This window comes from Gambusia affinis, linkage group LG19 (genome assembly GCF_019740435.1).
Source record: "Gambusia affinis linkage group LG19, SWU_Gaff_1.0, whole genome shotgun sequence".
NCBI lineage: Eukaryota > Metazoa > Chordata > Actinopteri > Cyprinodontiformes > Poeciliidae > Gambusia > Gambusia affinis.
The window spans coordinates 3,154,687-3,177,081 of record NC_057886.1 but is presented as its reverse complement, the minus strand read 5'-3'; the positions used below and the strand labels follow the sequence as shown (position 1 = coordinate 3,177,081).

At 40.9% G+C, this 22,395-nt stretch overlaps 1 protein-coding gene across 3 annotated transcripts; it reads left to right on the top strand.

The window, feature by feature from the left end:
• The first annotated feature begins 2,039 nt into the window (after nt 1-2,039).
• On the top strand, nt 2,040-16,835 carry traf7 (TNF receptor-associated factor 7). 3 transcript variants are annotated; one of them, XM_044099273.1, is made up of 22 exons: nt 2,040-2,179; nt 6,351-6,510; nt 6,754-6,805; nt 6,895-6,986; nt 7,085-7,201; nt 7,976-8,068; nt 9,646-9,679; nt 9,787-10,000; nt 10,088-10,222; nt 10,292-10,387; nt 10,468-10,589; nt 10,744-10,817; nt 11,303-11,351; nt 11,426-11,553; nt 11,672-11,754; nt 11,857-11,896; nt 11,978-12,094; nt 13,517-13,639; nt 14,800-14,919; nt 15,153-15,284; nt 15,431-15,550; nt 16,159-16,835. In XM_044099273.1, the coding sequence occupies exons 2-22, from the start codon at nt 6,397-6,399 to the stop codon at nt 16,171-16,173; spliced, it is 2,070 nt and encodes a 689-aa protein (XP_043955208.1). In that variant the 5' UTR covers nt 2,040-2,179; nt 6,351-6,396; the 3' UTR covers nt 16,174-16,835. The 3 variants fall into 3 exon arrangements, with proteins under 3 accessions (XP_043955208.1, XP_043955207.1, XP_043955209.1); XM_044099272.1 differs by lacking the exon at nt 2,040-2,179 and adding an exon at nt 3,038-3,264; XM_044099274.1 differs by lacking the exon at nt 2,040-2,179 and adding an exon at nt 3,044-3,264 and having other exon boundaries at nt 6,898-6,986.
• Nucleotides 16,836-22,395: the final 5,560 nt, after the last annotated feature.

The window sequence follows — 22,395 nt, the reverse complement described above, 5'->3', positions numbered from 1 at the left end:
TTGGTGCAGCTGAGTAAAGTTGCTTAAAGCCCCAAAAGCTGCATGATCCCTCACAACAAAATCACACTTTTCAACAACATCATTTTGACTATTTTTAAATAAAAACAGATATCATCTGGAAATTATCATATTTTTCCATAAATAGAAATGAATGTTTTTTTAATATAATGGAACCTTCAAATTTGATAGAATTTTTGATAACACATACCATGCAAACACCATTCACTACATAACAAGTGAACTTGACACACTGCTAAGACAAACATGTATTTTTTAATTACCTTTTATACCTTTTACACTTGCTAATGCTAACCCTTTTTGTTGCTGGGCTTTGCTAACCCTCACCTGTCTTGGTGCTATAGTTCTAGCTCACTAGTTCGTAGTTGTGACCAAATCAGAAACAAAATATGCAAGGATATGAATTCTTCACCTACTGTACCATCCACACAGTAAATGCAGATTCGTAAATTTCCTTGGTGGATAGAAACGTTCAACAAAACAGGCAAAAATAAAAAATAAAAATAAAAATAATCACCCCTGTCCACATAAATCTGCACCTGACAGAGACGAACCCGCCTGCAAGTTAGCGCTGTCCCATAGAAAGCGGATAAAGCTACTAATGGAATGGGTTTCCACTAATGGAACGCCAAACCGCGCGTGTCTGTGTGTAGCGAATGTGTGCACGCATCAACAAAGCTGCATCTCTTATTAATGGCCACATTCAAGCTCAGCCTTTCTTTCTCTTCTATTTACAGCTCAGCCTCTGTGTCTGTACATGCAGGCTTCTATTCAGTCGCACCTACTGTTTCCAGGCTACAGAGCTGCACTCCACAGCCCCGCGCTGCGTTGCTGTTGTTGTTATAGAAAAGTCTGCTCTGTTTTTCCAGCAGAGAGGAAACAGTTCTGGTTCTGAACACAAGCACGCTTTCGTCTTGGCTCTCTGCATTTTATTTGGTTTTACAAATGAGAAATGTGCCACTGAATGAGAAAGTTAAGCATTATGTGGAACACTAGGCAAGTGTAAGTGGCGAAAATAAAGTGTTGTTTGGTGACTATACCCCCATACCTCTTGTTTTTGCTCGCGTTATTTGTTGTTGTTACTTTACAGCTACTGTACCCTTTCCTGCACAGTGACACATTTCTTGATATTTCTTGTTGTAATCAGGCAAAAGGACTTCTGTAAGAATGAAAATAAATACTATTTATTTTTATTTTTTTAAAGGTGTTAAATTGTTGTTTTTTTATGGTTTGTTTGTTTTTTCAGTTTCAGTGTTGTAATTAAATATGTCCGTATTGTAGTTACATTGACATTCAGGAAAGCTTTTAGCCACTCCTTCTACTACATCTAGCTGAGTGGCGCCCTCTTGTGGACACAATAATGCAACATTAAACAAACAGGTCGTCACACGGTATGGAGTACATCTTAAAAAAATAGAAGATAGAGAAAAGATTATATATCTTCTGTCACTACATTTCAGAAAGATAAACTCATATTATATACATTCATTATACAACATTCACTCACTCTGAAAAAATTTGTATATTTTGAAAAAGTAAAATGTTGGAAGCTGACATACTCCATCTATCCATCCATCCATTTTCTGTACAATCTTGTCTCTTAGAGGGGTCAGGAGGTACTGGGTGTCTATCTTCAGCTAACGTTCCGGGCGAGAGGCGGGGTCACCCTTGACAGGTCGCCAGTCTGTCGCTGGGCAACATAGAGACATACAGGACACACAACCATTCACACACACACTCACACCTATAGGGAGAATTTAGAGAAACCAGTTAACCTGACAGTCATGTTTTTGGACTGTGAGAGGAAGCCAGAGAACCTGGAGAGAACCCACCATGCACAGGGAGAACATGCAAACTCCATGCAGAAAGACCCCGGGCCGGGAATCAAACCCAGGACCTTCTTGCAGCAAGGCAACAGCTCTATGATGTCACACTCTTCTCAGATAATTAACTCCAAACACCTGCAAAGGTTTCCTGATCCTCTGATGGCCCCAAAACACATCGGACCTGACCTAAAATCTCAACAAATCTACACAGCCATTAGAACGTCTACTTGCACCAACTCAAAATTTCACATGCAGGAAGTTAGGTGGTCGATTCGCTGGAGAAGGGGAAGACATTTCCGCCTCATCCCGCAAGTTCTGTAGGAAATGAATTGAGTGTGAGTGTTGTCGTCTCCTTTGTGTCGAGTCCTTTGGTCTGCTGAAGAACAAACAGACCACCTTCCTCTACTGCTTTCCAATTAGCATTATTTGCTGTTATTTCAAATGTTAACTTTGTGTTTTCGCTGGTTATTTTTAAATCAGGAAAATTACAGGTGACCTTGAGGATCCTCTAATTGAGACTGTTATATAATATAGTGACTTCAGTCACAATTGCTATAATACAGACTGCTGGAGATTCTTCCTGCCCACAGGCACCAGCATTGACAACAACTCTAAAGAAACCGTATAACATGAGTTGCAACATTTAATCTCCTTTTCTTACTAGTAATGTGTTTTCTAATTGAACTGAATGTATTCCATCCCTCGAGTTCTCAGTCTTTGTATTGATTTTCCACATAAGATCTCAAAATACAGAGACATTTGTTTTTGAAACTTGGCAATATGAAAAAGATCGAGGGGTTAAGTGAAAATCTTATTTACGGTTAAAACAGTATTATTTATGCAGCAGCCGCCTTGAAGTTCTATTCGAAAACTTGAGCACGTTTCATTTACGAGCATCTCTTGATATTTAGTTATTACAGTCCCAGTCCTTTCCAACTGTTATTTCAAGTTTACATGACCAGAATGTGAGTTGACACATAATTTATGTGTTATACTTGTACTTTCTCAATAAAATGTTTTTTCCCCTTATTTGGAATCAACAATACAGAACGTGTTGTCAGTCCGTCCCGCTAGACGTAGAAGGTGATGCAAGCAGTCTCGTGATGGTTCGGTTTCTCCGGGAACCAATAACCATTCGGCACCGAAAAGAAGACGCATATATTAGGAAAGGCTACGCTTTGCTTTGGTTTGCGCAATTTAGACAGCCACCGAGTCCAGGTTCACCTCCTCGTCCTGAATTATGGATAATGTAGTCCGACTGCAGCGCTAAGGCTACTCGTTGAGTGAAAGCGGCGAGCATTCTACTACACCTCCCAGAGCACACCGCGGCATTCAGAGTGGAGCTGCCAGTGAGGCAAAAAAGAGGAACGTTTCAGAATTCGCCTTCAGACTTGGAGCGTCGCTGCGGAAACAAATAATGGCAGGTTTTCACTGTATTTATTACGAGTACATATTAGAGAAAACGTTTTTATCTGACTAAAACGTGGCTGGTGTGACGTTGTAGTGGCTGACAGAGTTTGTCAAAGTCCGTCAGTGGCAGTGATTGCTAATAAGAGGAAGAAATTAGCTTTCGTAAGCTAGCAAACACATCTTAGCTTGTCAAGACGAGCAACTTTTAATCATTAGTGAAAAGTTAGTGGTCAGTGAAAACGCTTTAAATCGTGTTTTTTTTAAAGACTTATCTGTCGCTAAACGCTTGTATATTCATGTGGCCTGAACATTTAGCTAGAGAAGTTTGGTTGTGTTTCGCTTTGTTCCGCCCCCTTCCCCTTTATGGGAACCTCCAGGATTGTGACAATAACAGATTACAGATCTTGACTGCGGCCAGTTACAACAGGGGCAGATAGTCCGCATACCTTTCTGTACACATCAGCGGCTGTCTGGTTTGTCTGGGGGTCGCTGTCACCCCTTTCCTCCCTCCCACTGCTGCCTGTGTTTCTGTCTCTGCGCTCATCCAGCCCTGGAATGTAGGATCGGCACATGTCGGCCACTTTTCCTCACAAGACTCAGCCTCTGTCTTTTTTTTTTCCTCGTTGTTGTTACAGAATTTTTATTATATTAAGAGTTGATGATGTTCATTTCTTTCAGGTTTTTGAGCGAGAGAGCTCTTCTTTAATTTGCATATTTTGAACATGTGTAGCCTAATTGGTTTATGCTCCAAGTTTTTTTGTTTTTTTTTGTTGTTGTTTTTTTGTTGTTGAGAAGAACAAGATTAGGAAATAGTGAAGAAAGTAACATTCCAGGACGTAGAGGCGCTAGGGAAGTCCACCAGTGGCCCACCGTGGTTTTAGGTTAAGAAATGTTAAAAGTTACAAAAATTCGGAGGCGCACGAGCAGGCGTCATAATTTGGGAGTAATTGCGCGTGGGACCAATGGGCAGGCGCAGGGACGGCGCAAACCCTCGCGCCCACTTCAATGCGTCAACTACAAACCTAGCTTAATCCGTTTTTACTGTCGGACTAATCTACTGTGTTTTAATTACAAATATGCGCAAATATTCCGAAAAAACAGAATTTCGCAGAACATTTGATTGAAAAGTTTGAGTTTCTTCAAAACTGAGGTGATTCCATTAAGCGAATTTAATATTGAAATGTCAAATCGCGCAGTGGCAATGGAAACGCTAATGTTGTTACTGATGTATATTAAAAAAATATATTTAAGATAAAGAAAGAATGCTTTTCCTGGGAGAGAGCTCTAAAGCCTGGTTACCCACCAGGATGAATATACACTGGAGGAAACCCTGAAAACAAACAGATAAACAAACTGTCATAGGAATGAGAAGGAAAATGATTGATGTTTTAAGAAAAGAAATGACCACTGGGTTACAGGATGGGAAATGAGCAAATGTGGTTGAAGTGGTTCTTGTTTTGTGTTTTATAGTGGTAGCCTAACTCTGCTCTCTCAACACACCGTCACCATGGTGACACATTGTCAAGTTTTAGTTATCAAATTCAGTGTGTGAATTCTATGGTAACCTGCTGTATGGTCCTAATTAATATGATCATTGCAGCTTTTTTCTTGTTCTTGATTACTGAACAGAACTGCTTGAACTTTGAACTTCCTGTTCCAGCTACATTTATGCTTAGCCCTTTGCGGTACAACTTCTTAAGGCTACAAGTGCCTTCAAACTAAACAACTCAAACAGTCTGGGAACATTTTTCATTAAACATATCCAAGTTGTTGTTGTAATGGAAGTGAAACATTAGTGTACTTGTGCCAGTGAAGCAAGACCAAGCCTCTACGGTCTCCATTTGTTGCTGTTGGCATTACCCGTCTGACAGTCCTGTTCCTGTTGTGTTCATGGAGCTAATTGTACATAGTGTGTGTTTTCCTCTGTTTAAACATCAATTCAATTGAATAAAAGGTGATTTTTCAGGTTTTGGCTGGACCTTTAGAGTATGACATAATCTATTGTGATGGGTAGTGGTAACAATATATACCACGATATGCTTTTGGTATAAAACTTACCATAGCAACGGAAAAAATGGTGTTGATGTTCGTAGCAGGAAGACGGGCCCCAAAGTGAAATTCTTCCCAAGTCCCCATACAACTGTGGGCCGGCCTAGCACGATGAGCCAGAGCCGCTGCACTGTGTAGGTCCCTGCTGGATGTGAGGGACAAACGGGGACATTTACTTTATGTGGCATTAGTTGGTGACCAAGCTTTTCCATTTGCTGACATTTGAGTTGTAATACGCACAGAGGCTGTTTGTTTTTGGTTGCCTGGGCTTTATAGGATCAGTTTTTCTGATCTCCAACGTCGCTTCTGAGATCTGCCTGTCTGGAGTGGAGCAGAAGTTGAGAAGGCATTTGGTATGGCGCAGTTTGAGGCATTGTGGCGCCGCAAAAATACTGCGTGTTCCGTGACTACAGGGTGAGTGTGACACCAGCTTACCGGGGAACACATACAAGAACTAAATCGAGCTGCAACGCAGACACAGAGCCACGTGGTGCCAGAACACGTACTCGGCGAGCATGTGTGAGATGTAAAAGCAGACAGGAGTCTTGGCTCAGAAAGATATAGCATCCTCACAGCACGCTCAAACTGCACCTCTAAAAGCGTCACTATTTCCGTTTCACTGTTCAATGCATCAACTATAAACCCGTCTTTCAGGAACGACTCCGATCCGCTGGTGAAGTGCGCAGTGGAACAGAGCGCAGTAAACACACATGCAGTGAGGGGTTACTGGTGTATAAGAAAAAAAACCTTGTTTAAAATAAGAACAAGCGACGCTTAGCCTGGGCTCAAAACCTACAGCCTTCAGTTAGCATTTTAAAGTTCCTGACAGGACAATTAGAGTGAAATTGCCCCAAATTGAAATCAGCAGGTTGGGTTGTTTTTTTGTTTTTTTTACAGATTACAGGAAAGTGCCATCGGTGGGTTTGTTACTGTTTGATCTCTTTTGGTTTTAGTTGCAGATGTTTCCCTCTGTGTCTGACGTGATTCCATCCCGTTCCTCCACCATTATTAACCTAACACTCTTCATCTTCTTCCTACTTTTCCCAGCTGGCTGCCTGTGTTTCTGTCATTGTGTGTGCGTGACGTCCGGGTTATGAGCAGCAGTAAAACGCCCCGCTACAGCCAGTACTCTGGAGGAGCCGCCACCGCCGCCGCAACATCCATCTCCAGCAGCCCCTCCTCCCCCCCTGCAGACTCGGGTGTTGGGGTAAGATATAACCTGGGTTTGTTTTGGGGTTTAAATTTAGGAGAAGTGATCGAGGTAACAATACCACATAAGATTACATAAGATTACACGCAGCCTCAGAAAATGTTCTGCCTTCTTCCCAGATGCAAAACACTCAGGAAACTAGATAGAAGAAAATAGTTTGAGCAAAAGAGTTTTATATTTTCTGATGGAAGGTGATCATTGCTCTGTACCCATCCCGTCATTCTCTTGTTCATGTTGCAGAGCATGATGGAGGCGACCTTTGGCCCCACCTTTTCTTCCTCTGGAGCTAAAGGTAACACACCAAACGCAGCCTTTCCCAGACTCCCATTTCTGCCTCATGCTCCGAGCTCATGCGTTCAAACCGTGTCGACGTTATTTCAGCAGAGAGCTCCAGCACCTACAAGCAGCACAGGAGAACCCCGTCCTCCTCCAGCACCCTGACGTACTCCCCTCGCGACGACGACGACGGGATGGTAAACGGGTCACATCCTCCCAGAGCGCTTTTAGATTAGCTGGTGTCTGAGGTTGTAATACTGTATGTGACGGTTTGTCTCTTCCTTCTCCTCTCTAGCCTCCCATTGGCACGCCTCGGCGGTCTGATTCAGCCATTTCCATTCGCTCGCTTCATTCCGAGTCCAACATGTCGCTGCGCTCCACGTTCTCTCTGCACGAAGAGGAGGAAGACGCGGTACGTCCTCACGCTGGAGCAAACAGCTTTCCGCTGAAAAACACATTCGTACCTAGTATTTGTTTTTCTAGTGCAAATGTCTTTGTGCACTTTTTAAAAGACAAAACTAAATTACAAGGAACTTCTCAACAAGTTAAAGGTGCTGGTTCTCAGTCAAAAACCTTTGAATATTGGTAAAAATTTCTAGTTTAACTGCCAGATTTTTTTCACATTTTACAATGCAGTAAAAATCCACGCTTAGAAAAAACGGGAATAAAGTTGTACAAGAAGAAAGTCATATTCCGACTTTATTTTGGTAATACTTTATTCTTGAAATAGAAAGTTTTTTCTCGTATCATTTTGACTTTATTTTCATAATACTGTTATGCCTTTAATCTCATAATATTACAACTTTATTGACATATAATTATGACTTTCTGCTCATACAACTTTATTCTCGTACAAGTTTATCCTTGTAATTTTAGGACTTTATTTTTGTAATTTATTTTTAATTTAGTTTTACATTTTTCTAACTAAAGCCCTAATACTCTGCATAACCTGTTTTTTCAATATTCAAAACGAACCGGCTTAAAACAAGCTACTTTATCTTGCTGAAAAGTTACTCGCAAGTTGTTGTTTTTTTGGGTTTATTTTTGTTTTATTCTTTCCTTTCAACTTCACCAAAGTATTTGCACTAGAATCCAGTCCAAAGTGTTTTGCAGTGTATTTAGACATGCGGGGGTCTGTCACGTGCTGCTGTCCCACGTACACAAACCAGGGTTTGTATGTGAACAGGAGCCGCAGGTGTTCGCTGAGCCGCCGTCCGTAAAGCTGTGCTGCCAGCTGTGCTGCAACGTTTTCAAGGATCCCGTCATCACAACATGCGGGGTGAGTTTAGTTTCCACCTTTTCTGTGATTTTTATTATATTTTATAAAGAATTGCTAAATATAACCCCACTAGTAGACCTCTCCGTTACTGCATTAACTTATAGTTATCTTCTGTCTGCTGTAATTGGATAGTTTTTCACTTGTCTTTCATTTTCTATGATGTTTGAGTTGCTTCAGTAACCCTGGTGACTTTTACTCTCTTTGAAACATATATATATTTTTTTTTTCATTTTTCGATTGACTTTATTCCTTTGATTCATATTAAATCACATTGTTTTTGTTCTATACTAAATGCACCTTTCAGAAATATTCATTTATTTATTCTGATTTAATTTGCGAAACCAGTAGAAACTAAAAGGCAAATAATACATGGTTTGAAATGACTTCCACACCAAATAAAGTGTGGCATGTAAATTCTTCTCCCTTTACTCTGACACCCCTAAAAGCTAACGCTTTCAGGGATTCCTCATTAGCTATGAAGAAAGCGGATCAGAAATCAAAGAGGAAGTCCTGGTTGCAGGTTGAGACGAGACGTTTAGGGGGCGTGGGAAAGAATGACCTCAGGTCACAGGAAACCAGGAGGGAACTGATTGGCCTACATGTGAGACGCTGTGTGTGGTGGAAGACTAACACTGAACATCACTCTGAACAAACAAGGTCAAATAGCGTGGTGGAGGTATCATGCTGCGGGCCGCCTTTCTTCAGCAGGGAGAGGGAAGCTGGTCGGTGTGTTTTAGAGGATGGATGGATGGATGGATGGATGGAGCCGCATGTGGAAATTATTTTTACATAATTCTCCACAAATATCAGCATGCCATGTGGAAAAAAAACACGTATCTTTTGCAAGTTTTCTTTTTTTTTTTTCCCACGTTTTTCCCTTGATTTTAAAACCTAAAAATGGAAAAGATAAATGGATAAAATTGTGTTTTTTAAAAATCATAACACATTTTCTTTATAGTTAATATTTGTCTGAATTTCTGAGTTATCTTTTTCCAAAAGGTCGTTGTGGAACATTTGTGGCTCAGACTTGTATTTAACTGGACTGCTAAATATGAAGTAATTAAAAAAAAAAGCAGAATAAATTCTTAAATGTAGCTAAATATTGAATTTTTTTTTAGCTCCGAAAAGTCTAAAATGTTTGTGTTTCTTACTGTCTGACACTAAGGACAATCGTCTTGAAATCTTCTTTTGATAGTAACTGGTAATTTGAAAAAACCAAAAACCCTTTATAATAAAATAAGAAGTACAGCACGTATTTCGTATTACAGGTTCACCAGTTGCAGATCATCACTGATCTTTTAAAAAAATAATTGTGGCCGATACCAACTTAGTTTCTTTCTATGAAAGAAAAGTCGCTAAACATAGCGACAGAGTTGCTAATTTGGTAACAGTCAGGTGACTATTGTTATTTGTTCATGTTCAGACATTTTCGGTGGTAGATAACTAACAGGGTTACATATCGGTTGATCTCCCAAATTGAAGAAGATCTGTGCTGATTTATCGATGCACCTCTAGTTTAATGACAGCTGAGGCTGCAGAAAACATGTCAACCTTCCGTCTTTCTCCTCCCTCTGCAGCACACGTTCTGCAGACGCTGCGCTTTGACTTCAGGTGAGTCCTGAAGCTATCAGCGTTTTGTTTTTTTGTCTTTTAAGAACTAGTTAGCCCATGGTTAACGCTGGTTAACGCTGGTTAACGCTGGCATCGTCCGGTCCCAGATAAGTGCCCCGTGGATGCAGCCAAGCTAACCGTCGTCGTGAACAACATCGCCGTCGCCGAGCAGATCGGCGAGCTGTTCATCCACTGTAAATACGGCTGCAGAGCGGTGACCAACGGCGCCGTGGCCCCGGCAGCCTCGGTGGCCGGTAAACCCGGGGCCCATGAGGTGGACCCCCTAGGCTGCCCCTTCACCATCAAACTGTCCTGTCGCAAGTACGCAGCAAAAAAAACCTCTGGCAAAATGCTTGCCGTTCCGTTTAATATTCAACTTTGAGCGGCATTTTGAACTCTTGTGCGCAGAGAGCATGAAGCGAGTTGCGACTACCGGCCGGTGCGTTGCCCCAACAACCCCTCCTGTCCCCCTCTCCTCACCATGAACCTGGAGGCTCACCTCAAGGAGTGCGAGCACATCAAATGTCCGCACTCCAAATATGGGTGAGCGTCTTTACCTCTCTGTCCAGCGGGAATCCGATGAAACACTTCAACGTGTCGTCTTCCCAACAGCTGCACGTTCATAGGCAACCAGGACACGTACGAAACCCACCTGGAGGTTTGCAAATTCGAGGGCCTGAAGGAGTTCCTGCAGCAGACGGACGACCGGTGAGCCCAACGCCAAACGTGGTGTCGCCTGAAAGGTTGTGGAATAAGAGGTTGGAGCTTTTGTCTCGGTTGGCGTCTAGGTTCCATGAGATGCAGCTGGCTCTGTCTCAGAAGGACCAGGATATCGCTTTCCTGCGCTCCATGTTGGGGAAACTCTCCGAGAAGCTGGATCAGCTGGAGAAAAACCTGGAGCTTAAATTTGGTAGGAAGACGCTTGTGTCTGTTGTGAACCTACACACAACAAACACACGTTGCATTTGAATGACATTCCTCTGAGAGATAATCCTAATTCCACTGTAGATGACGTGATGCTAAAATGTTTAGATTTAGTGTCTGTGTTCCTGTGTGTTTTTGAGATATGTTGGATGAGAATCAGAGTAAACTCAGCGAGGACCTGATGGAATTTCGTAGAGATGCCTCCATGCTAAACGTAAGTCTGGTGATGATTTTCTGAACCACTTTTTTTAAAGTAAAGTTTTGTTTGTTTATATAAACGTACCAGCAGCAATGTGACAGAGAGAGCAGTCGCTGTTACCCAGCTCTGATCAGTTTTATCGATTAATTTAATTTTCTGCTTCAGAAAATTTAGTTTCTTGGAAAATCTGGATTTATTTTTTTTTATTAAAAAAAAATTGTTCCAGTAATGTCCTCTTCCGTAGTTTAGAGTGACGTTTTCCCACCCAGAATCTATCGTCTTAATTTTAAGCTGCCCTAATTAGCACATTTAGCTTTGCTTATAGCCAACTCTGTCTGCATTCCCTATAGAGTAAGAATAACCTTTAGCTTAAAGGTAAAATCTCCAAAAGGCTCCTGATGTTTCCTGTCTCTACAACCAGACAGCGCTTAGTAAAAAAAAGATTTCTCTAAGCGTCTCTAATCAAAGCAGCAGTCTAAACGTTGACCGTCTCTCCTCAGGACGAGCTGTCTCACATCAACGCCAGGCTCAACATGGGAATCCTCGGCTGTAAGAATCCGCCTCCTTACACTTTAGCTCACTGTCCAAAGACAAACACAAACCCGGCGTGTCCCGTCTCCTAGCTTACGACCCGCAGCAGATCTTCAAGTGTAAGGGGACGTTCGTGGGCCACCAGGGTCCGGTCTGGTGTCTGTGTGTGTACTCCACCGGCGACCTGCTCTTCTCTGGCTCTTCTGATAAAACCATTAAGGTAGAAAATCCCACTTCAATCAAACTAAACCTCTTTTTATTTATTCAAACTGGGGTTGATTTATTTATTTATTTATTTAATTTATTATAAAATCATGCACTATTTCCTGTCTGTGAAGGTGTGGGACACCTGCACTACTTATAAGTGTCAGAAAACCCTGGAAGGCCATGATGGCATCGTGCTGGCCCTGTGCATTCAGGGGTAATGCAACACACACACACACACACACACACACGTGTTCTGTTCCTTTAGCTCCATTATCTTTGGAGCAGCGTGACATGCTGTGTTTTTTTGTCGCCACAGTAACAAGCTGTACAGTGGATCTGCTGATTGCACCATCATAGTGAGAGCCACTCGCCTGCAGCATCAGACACTGTCCCGGCCTGCAGGAACTAAGTGTGTGTTGCGTTCGCTTGTCATGTAGGTGTGGGACATCCAGACCCTGCAGAAGGTCAACACCATCCGTGCCCATGACAACCCCGTGTGCACGCTGGTCTCCTCCCACAACATGCTGTTCAGCGGCTCCCTCAAGGCCATAAAGGTACAGAAGACGTCTCTGTTCATCCCACCTGACCCAGTTACTGAGATACTGAGATACTGACATGCAGGCTGGAAAATGGGATGTTTGTAGATGAAAAAAAAACAACAACAAAAACAAACAACTTCTTTTTGTTATCAGAAGGTCAAATTTAAAAGTGTGTGTATACCATTTGAACGTTTCCACATTCTCTCATGTTACAACCACAACCTGCCGTGTATTTTCTCCAGGCTCTAACAAAATAAGTAGTTCAGTGTTGGAGACAAGTCGGTACATGGATTACACTTTGTTTTTCTCTTCCAAATAAAAACCTGAAAAGTGTGGCTAGCATTTACTATTTAGTAATTAATATTTGTGTTAAACCTCCTTTAAAGTTAAACCCCTAAATAAAACCCAGTTTGTACATTCTCAACATTATTTTTTTGTCACTAAGTAGTAATAAAAGTAACGGATTTGCCCCTTTACTCAACCTTCTAGACGACATGCAAAATGTATTATACAGTGATGATGTCACAGGGAATCTGGTGATATCGAGTAAAAACCAGCCCGGTTTTATTAGCTGATATTTCCATGAGTAATCCACCATAACTACTTCCTTAAAAGTCTGAAAATCATCCAGTTGCCGTGTCGTCGACCATAAAAGTACGTAAATTCAAATTCCAAACATAAATTTGCTTGATGGAAACACAGCAGTCTTGATAGAAACTTGACGTTTTTCGATAAAAAAGGTTTTGAGGCGGTTTTTCAGCCGTATCAAAGTGAACATATTTGTCAAAACTGCAATGGAAATCCTCTTTTCTTTCTTTCTTTCTTTTTACATCTCGACATTTCTCATACAGCAGCAGAGCGCTTGTCTGTAGGTTCTGGCCTCTTTGGATGATGTGCAGCTGACTCCACCAGAGCAACACACAGTTCATCTAAAGTTGACTTTGTCATTGGAGAGTGTTGGATCTCCGTCTCTTCTGTTCAACGCTGTTCAGCCATCAATATTAGTTTTGACTCTATAAAGTAGAAGAACATTGTTTTCCTGTGACTAGGCTGAGTGCAGGATATCTGTAGCCTTGACTTTTTGTTGTCATGGATACAAGACATGGGGCAGAGGGCCATTGTGTTGCTGCTCCTACTGAGGGACTTTCCTATGTTGCATAACTTCCTCCCCCCAGTCAGACTGGTTGCTCGGCGCGGTACTGGTCCACGCTCAGGTTCAGGCTCTGCGTGGTTTTGCTCTGAGGTCACTGTGTAATAGTTTCAATGTGTCCTCTGACTGCAGTTATTGGTGACTCATTCCAAACTCAGATTAAAAGGAGCAGTAAAAGAGCAAGCCTTTAAAGCTCGTTTCGCAACGGTCTCTGCAGTTTTTTGTTGGTTTTTTTTTTTCCCATCCTGTCTCTCATGGTTTGCGTTGCGTTTTAATTGTGTCTCCAGGTGTGGGACATTGTCGGGACGGAGCTGAAGCTGAAGAAGGAGCTGACGGGGCTGAACCACTGGGTGAGGGCGCTGGTGGCGTCCCAGAACCACCTGTACAGCGGCTCATACCAGACCATCAAGGTACGCAGAGACACGTCCAGGTGACCTCATTAAACTTTACAGAAAATCAACTTTTCTTTTTTTTTTTTTAAGCTTTACATCATGCGAGGATGTAATTTCCTCATCAAAAACATGCCAGAAGTGTTACTTTGATTCTTTCATGCATGTTTGAGGAATCCTTTAATCTCCCGTGGCAACCATTCAGCTCTCCCTCGACTCGGCTCCTTCAGACTAGCCAGCAGTGATTAGCAAATGAGCTCATTGTACGATTTACTTCTCCGTGAAACGCTGGTAAAAACGTTATTAAAGGGTTAATAGAAGAGTCATGTTGTGATGACTTCCTGAAGGCGGAGCTTCAGAAAGATCATCTGTTTCAATGGGGATTAAATGGCGGCAATAAAAAACCATCAGCAAGATGTCATCAGCATTAAAGTATTTTTCTATTATTATTTTGACTTTTATGAATAAATTTTTATATTTATTACCAACGATGTTGTTTCTTGTCAACATATGTAATGGTCCTCCACCGTTCATGTGGAAACGGGTCCAGTTGGACGTGTGGGTCTGAAGGGAGTTCTGCTTCCAGAGCAGCAGGCGGACGATCTGGAAATGTTTTGTTTGGCAGGTGGAGCTGCATGGTTATGAGCCAGGGACAGATCTGAGTGGAGTTTGGCTGTGGTTTTATTTTAGCTTCTGTCCATACAAGTGAAAATAAAAACACGAGATTTGTGGGGGTTTTTTGTTGTTTTTTTTTGTTTGTTTTTTACGTTGAAGCTTAAATGATTTCCAGGCCTGTTGGTTGGAATAACCAGGCCAGTTTATTCTGTCCTTTAAAAGGAGACATGTGGACACGTTCAGCTCTGAGTGAGCTGGTACAGCTGGTATTTTATTATTTATTCACTTCAAATAGGTTTTTAAAACAAAGAAAAAAAATTAACTTACCACTATTTTCCTATTTGAAAAGAATCAGAAAGAAGTGAGCACTTATTTAATCCTACACCTTCCCTTGATTTAATGACGTGTATTTCTGCCGTCATGGTGCCTAAAACAAATGTGTCCATCACTACTTAGTTGCGTTAGTTCCAGTAAAACAAACTCTAACTGGTTCAACTGGTCTTGGTTTTACTGGTTTGTTGCGGTGCTCCACTGGTGTGAGTTTTGGTCCAACACTGTGTTTTCAGATCTGGGACATTCGCTCTCTGGAGTGTGTTCATGTGCTCCAGACCAGCGGGGGCAGCGTCTACTCCATCGCCGTCACCAACCACCACATCGTATGCGGCACCTATGAAAACCTCATCCATGTAAGACTCACACACACACACACACTTAATGAGAGGCCTAATTGCAGTTTTCTGGCCGATCACTAATCTCTAACGAGCCTGTCCTGCTGATACAGAGTTTGGCCAATCATCACTTTTTTATTTACTTACTTTTTGTCAGAAATGTTGCTAACTATAGCGACAAAGTGGTTAAGTTGGCACCTTTTGGGTGACTGATGGTGTTGCTGATGTGTGTGTGTGTGTGTCCGCTGCAGGTGTGGGACATTGAGTCTAAGGAGCAGGTCAGAACTTTGACCGGCCATGTTGGAACAGTCTACGCTCTGGCTGTCATCTCCACTCCGGACCAGACTAAAGTGTTCAGCGCCTCCTATGACCGCTCCCTCAGGGTGAGTCACACTCTGTCTGTCTGGGGGTGTGTGTGTGTGTGTGTCTTAGAGAAGTGCACAGGGTGTGTTTTGACTATAACACAACCTGGCAGGTAGCTAAAGTGGAAGCCTGTGAAAACGCTCTTACTTGGTGGTTTGTGTTGCAGGTGTGGAGCATGGACAACATGATTTGTACCCAAACTCTGCTCAGACACCAGGGCAGTGTAACGGCACTGGCCGTCTCCAGGGGGCGCCTGTTCTCCGGAGCGGTGGACAGCACCGTTAAGGTAAAGCCACAGAGCAACCCAGTCAGTAACCTCCTTTAACTTCTCTTTTTGTAAAAGTTCATCTGGAATTTAAGGGTTTAGTGTTTATATTTCCAATTCTATCGATTAAATGCCGTCTTTAGTTTTTCTCTTTTCTCTCTTTTTACCAAAAACTGAATTATAAAAGTTTTCAATCTGATGCTTTGCTCTCAACTAAACCTTTTATTGAAGGACGTTTTCGCTTCCAGAGACTTCATGATTCATTTTATTTGTTGTTTCTGGTTTTTCTTTTCTTTTTTATTTTTAAAATGTCTTTCAGTTTCCGGGTTAAATGTTCATTAGGGTTTAAAGTTTATTTTTCTTTCAGAATAAATACTTGCATTATTATTACATCATTACTTGAAAATGATCTCAAAACTACAATATTATCGTTTATTGCAATAACTACTGGGACAATTTATCGTCCAGTAAAATTAGTTATTGTGACGGGTCTACTCTTCACCAAAGATTTATGGTGGAATGATGTTCCTCCACTAAAGAAACTGGCCCAAAAAAACCAGCTAATTTGTCTGGAAATGTTTGAAGTTTGGAACTGGACAGAGAGAAGTAACCAGTCTTGTCTCTCTCAGGTGTGGACATGCTGAACAAACCCTTCGGCTCTTCAGGCGTCCAGCAGACGATGCGCTCCAGTAACTTCTCCAAAACGCTCCACCGACATTTCTAAGGACGACTCGCTTCCCTCCACCGTATTCATCCCCGGGTCCGACCGGACCGGCTGCCTTACAGCCGCACCTAACCGGACAGAACGGAGCAGGAAGTGGACGCCCACCCGCCGCTCCCGGAGTTCTACTACTGGCGCCTGATGGTCAAAGACCGGTCTCACTCCAAAAATCAAACTTTTCCGTGGCTTTTGATGATGTTGTGGTTTTTACTGTAAACTTTAAACTCGACCACTCAGGATCCAAACACAGAAGTGGTCGGTTTCATCTTCAGTGCATTGTCCTTTTCTTTAAGCGGCCTTTATAAAACAGCAACATGTTTAGCGTGAAGGATCTATTAGTGCCATGATGAGGTTGTATTCAGCGCCTGTACAGCTGAAAAGTTGGTCTTTGTTCATGCATGTGATGTGCCTGTCGAAGCGTAACGGCGTTTTGTTTTTTTGTTTTTGTTTTTTTTAAATGAGTGCCATATATTAGAGTTGTATCGATATGTCTTACACTCCATTCTGTTCTCTAAGAATTATGAACAAACTTCAGAATAACACCACCAAAGTAGTTAACTGTAAATAACTTAAAAAAAAAAACAAAGGCAGAGGTGGATATTAATCTCAAGTCTTGATGTTTGAGGACCCATATTGGGTTGACAGTAATGAGGAATATGAAATACAGATTGTTGATATGATCATGCATATTACACGTTTTAGCTATAAAGTTTCGAAAGTGTTTTTATTTCAGCTTATATTGACTGTAGCTTTGGTACAGAAGAAGGAAAGAATGAGACAAAGTGTCTTCACTGAGCGGCTTCAGTGATTTCTTGTATACTTGTAATCATTTAAGGTTGACTTGATCACTGATCAATAAAACTGTTGTACTCTTAAACGGCCACTGATTTGTTTGATTTAATGTGGATTTAATCGACGGCTGGCTCCATTTAGAGTACGAACCATCGCTTACGGCAAGCAGTTTAGGTAAATATTTGATTTTATTTTTTTTTACCAGCCATCAGCATCACTTGCTGGCTTCAACTTTTAATTGATGCACATTTTAGGCTTTACTAGTTAACATGCCAGTCAAAAGTACAGTATTTTCTCTCCTATATTATTTCGAGGTACCAGTTAAGTTCTGTAGTCACCAGTATCCCCAAAAATCTTCACAGAGAAAACTAGTCAGCATTTTTGAGTTTTTTTAGTCAACTACTAGGGATTGTTGTGCTTTACTAGTTAACTAGTGCACAATTTGCTGCACTACTTTAGCTATCCATGCTGAACATATTGTAGTTTGCCAGTTTTTTCATAAATGTTCCAACATTTTAACTTCTAAAGGTTAAAATCACAAATCTAATTTAGTGACTTCCAGTTGACTAGTTGTTAGAATTTGTCCTTTAACATATTAGGGTTCTTAAAGTTAATTAGGTTACTGGTCTCTCTTTTGTTTTGTTTTTTGATAATTCTCACTCAATAGTTTTCAGCTGACTGCAGTCTGTAACTTTGCCAAGTCCTGAGCCTGGAACTGTCAGTGCCAAAGGAACAAAACTGGTTATTTTGGAGAACGTTTTGATACGGTTGCATGTGGAAGCCTATTTCCTCTTAAAAGAAAAAACAAAAGACCAACAGGAAGTCATAATTACTTGCTTAAAACTCATTTTGACATTCAGAGTCATAATTTTCAGACAAAATCATGATTATGAGATACTGGCAAAAGCCTTTGAGAAACAGTGTGAATTTGTATCTTAACTAAGACTTTGAAAGCTGAAACTATAACCTTCAATCTCATAATTATAAATTTGAAAGTCAAAACTGACATCTCAAAATTATGAATTTGATTTTCTGTAATCATGTCTAAAACCCCTGGTGGACTTTTGTCTTTCTTTCATGAATGAATTGGGTTTCCATACTTGCAGCCTCCAATATTTTTCACCTTTTGTTTAGGAAAAACAAATCAACACCAAGCAGGCAAATCATGGCTGTCCCAGCCTACTAAAGTATTTGTTATATTAGTCCTATATTGACTATAAACGAAGTTTTACTTATTCTTGTAAAACAATCTGTAAAATTAAGAAAGCTGTTTTTCAGATTTAGGAAATGACATCATCTTTATTCCAGTTACAAATCTTGCTAACTGTAAGACCTAGCAACCTAGCTAACCGCTGTGAGTACAAGTAAATAAATAGTAAATAGTTAGATATTACTGTCCATTTTAATACACAACAAAACAGCACACAGTTATGTTTATATAGAACATTAATTTATTGAGAGCAGATGGCCATAAGATGCAGTTGCTGCAAGCACACATCTGTCCAATCAGTAAAACACATTCTCACACGCACACACACACGCGCGCGCACACACAGATTTCACACAATCAATAGCAAAGCAACACTTTACACACTTTGGCCCTTTCTCAAGCATTCACACACAGTCACCGCAGAGCAAAGAAGATCCAATAAAAAGAAGAGATGGACCAGAATTCTGTTTTTGACCTCAACCCATAACCACACAATCACTCTGTAACACAACGCTTACAAGATGAGAGACGTCCAACCCGAGGAAGATGGGGGGGAAAAGAAAAAAAAGGCAAAACTTGTCTTTGATGCGATGGTGCCTGGGGTCAAAACTAAGAGAAAGGGGACATTTCTAAGGAGTGGCTGAAAGTTATTAACCAATGGATTTATTACATGCGCGAACCAGATTCTCATAAACGACGCCTGAGTGAGTTTAAAAATGCCACAGATCAGCATTTAGAAGCTCAATTTGTCTCTGGTGATTCAGTATTTCATTTATTGGGAATTGTTGCTTTCAAGCTAAGAGATGACAGACCTGATCGCGAAGCAGCAAACCCAACGCCACAAGGAGTTAAAGGTCATTGACCCACAGCTACACCTAAATATTTTTTATCAAACTAAAATTTTCCTTTATTTCCCCACATGGACTTTGAGATTCAACAGGACCACTTTTTTGTGTTTTTTTTTTTTTATATTATTATTTAGAGGAATTTCAACAAAGTTGTGTTACAGCTGTGACAGAAACGCAGCTATATTGATGCTGAAGCATCATTTACCAAAAGCCAAAGTACGTTTTCCTGCGCAACTGACACACGAAGCACAAACATAAATGTGTGACTGAGGTATACATTAGGAAGCTAGATGCTATTGATCAAGTTGTTTTTACTCTTAGCAGGAAAGAGTGCATTTTTCCCAAGCGGCTTTTTAAGTGCAGAGACAAATTGTGTTTGCTAATGTGGGTTTGAAGCATGCAGGCAACTTAAGCCAAGTGCAACGCGATGGTTTCCGGTTGTCCAGATGAGGAAGCGATCAGTTTCATGACTCTAACAAGTGCACCTGTGACAGTGAAGAGGGAAAAAGAGAGCGATTCCCTGATACTTTACATACCCAACTACTGTATTGAAGATAGACCAAAAACCACAAAGCAAGGCACATGTTTGCAAGACAAAAAAAAAAAAAAAAAAAAGATAAACCATACCAAAAAGAGTAAACAACAGGAATTGCTTGTAATATAAACATCGCCACATCCTGACACATGTATGCAGAAAAAAACAACAATAAAATAATATAGTAATAATAATAATAATACTAGAAAAGAACACTTCCTTGAAATGACCCAACATGGTATCCTACAGTGATTCATTTAGCTGGGACCATCGAAGCACGGAGAAGCAAACTGATTCTGAATACTCAGATTAGATCTGATTACTTTGAAAAATACTCTTCAGGATGACACACACATCATAAATACACTTCTTTTTTTTTCTTTTTTTTTGCAAATATCCATATATATATTCTCTATGTGATCAGAATTTAAATACCACAACTATTCTCTGAATTATTATTTATTCATAGACAAAGAGTGGAGCTGCTGTGAGACTGATTTCCTTTATGGGGGGAGCACATGGAATACTAGAGTATTGCACTTTTTTTCTTTCTTTTTTGGTCAAATATAACAGAAATAAAACCGTCACACTTAGCAGTTCTTGAACGCTGTTGCTCACGCTTTCCCCAACACCTTTTAATTTCCGTCTCATTTACACAAACATCAATGTTACGTGTTGTAACCAGTAAAAAAAATGGGGATGCGGTACAGTAGATTGTCATGGCGAAACGAGATGAGGGGCTTGTAGGCATGTGGGGTGGAAAGAGTTAAGTGCTGGAATGTCAGTGAGTAAAGTGTAGCTTCATTTTTATTTTATTTTTTAGTTTTAACGTGGTTGCAAAATTGGGTGATGTGAGTTTTGAGGTCTGATTGGTTGGATTATTAAATATTTTACACGAGTTTCAGAAGAGCTGGGAGGAATTGTGATCTTGCAAAAGCTTTAACGCCACTTAAACCTTTATTACAGATTTTTGGTCATTCTAACACGAATATGCTTTGATCTAAATTGTAGCTGCGGTGTGTTGGTAAAAGCCTCTCCAAATTGAGATGCTGCCACCATCATCACATTGTTTGGTCCACCTCACAGCTGTACACCATTTCCTGTTGGTCAATCGCATTAATGCCAATTTACGCATTAAAATTTGTGTTTGTAACGTGATCAAATGTGACAAGGTTCTAGAGGATAGAGGGAAGTGTGCAAGTCAGGGCACGAATAGTGTTTCTCACAGACAAAGGGTGCAGCTGCTGCCTTAGTGTAGAGCAGGAAGCAGGGGGGCGTCCATCTCAGCACGGTCAGTAATGAAGGGATTTTGTTGAATTAACTACAAATAAAACCAATGAGAAATCACGTCAGCTAGAAAAAGCTTATTTGTTTCAGGTGACTGAAATTCTCTTAGGTGGATCTTTATACTAAGCACCACTATCAGTAATAAGCTTTCCTTGCCTGAGGCACGGTAGTGGTGCTATCATGATTTGACCACGTTCATTAGTATCACGCTTCAAATTTAAATCAGAATGTTTCTATTGGTGTGTAAAAAGTGTGAAAATCTGAAACTTATTTGCTGAATAAGTAAAAAGAAAAAAACCCCTTCAATTTATATTTGTCTAGGATTAAAATACCAATAGTTCCAATTGCTGAAATGAAGGAGCAGGTTTTGGTGTTTTGGATTTATCTAAGCATCTGCGAGTGTCCTAAAAGCGCTATGCTAGTTTGATGTATTATAATTATTATTATTATCAAGTTGAGGTTGTGGAAGCAGGATGGACAGGGGAACCTGAAGTTTGCTGCTGCACTTTCGTCAGTCAGCGGTGCTTTTGAAGCTCTCTTTGTTGACGCGCAGCTCCGACCGTGGTGCTTGTGCTGACCTTCACAAGGTGCTTTGGGGGGAACTCGGACCCATCCAACTGTACACACCGGGGGAAATGTCACACTAATTTACCTCAGCCTTTCTACAAAAAAACAAACAAAAAAAAACTGTGTTTTTTGAAGTTATCAACTACCTGCCAAATCCCCGAAATTACCTGCTGAAGTCCCACTTTTACACCATTTCCATTCATTTTATCAAGGTACCAGTTTGTGTGTTTGCGCGTATGAGTGTGTGTGTGCAAGCCGGCTGCATGGGTCGTTGTGCTTCTGCTGTGTGCAAGTGGGCCTGTCTGCGTGTGTGTGCATATGCGGGGCGATGCGACTCAGATCCGACCGCAGGGAACCGAAACAGGGATCCTGAAAATTCCCGTGATGCACATCCACCCGCACGAACGGCGCACACACGCACACCCATTGGGAGGTCAAGAGTCTCAAATTTGGTCACATAGAATAATTTTTCCACCAAGTCATTTACATCATCACAACACCAGAGGTCACCATTCCACACAGAACCAGGACATCAAATCAAAGAGCTAGAGATTGATATTTAAAGGCGTATATCATATATTACTGTGCTAATGCAGGACTTTTTCAGTAGATATAAACTCTCCATGCTTTAGAATGTACACATACCGTACTATGATTCATTACACAGTTGGTTTTTAAATCTGTACTAGTATTTGTTCATGTGGAGTTCTTTAAAGACTCACGCTGTGATTGCAGTCTTCTTGACTGTGATACATTTCTTTATTAATCCTTCTTGGATGTTTTTTTTCTTTTTTGTCTCTCGATAGTTTAGCTTTTTAATCTCTCTTTTTCTGTCCCTCTTTTTATCTGTTTTTCAGTGCCGTGATTTCTGTCCAGGCCTCTGCTGCTGCTGTTCCATCACCTTTA

Excerpts from the sequence above, each read along its gene's own strand:
- traf7 (XM_044099273.1), top strand. The coding sequence starts at position 6,397 with ATGAGCAGCAGTAAAACGCCCCGCTACAGCCAGTACTCTGGAGGAGCC. Across the intron at positions 10,001-10,087 it reads ATCAAACTGTCCTGTCGCAA|AGAGCATGAAGCGAGTTGCG; the intron begins GTACGCAGCAAA and ends TCTTGTGCGCAG. Across the intron at positions 12,095-13,516 it reads GCTCCCTCAAGGCCATAAAG|GTGTGGGACATTGTCGGGAC; the intron begins GTACAGAAGACG and ends TTGTGTCTCCAG.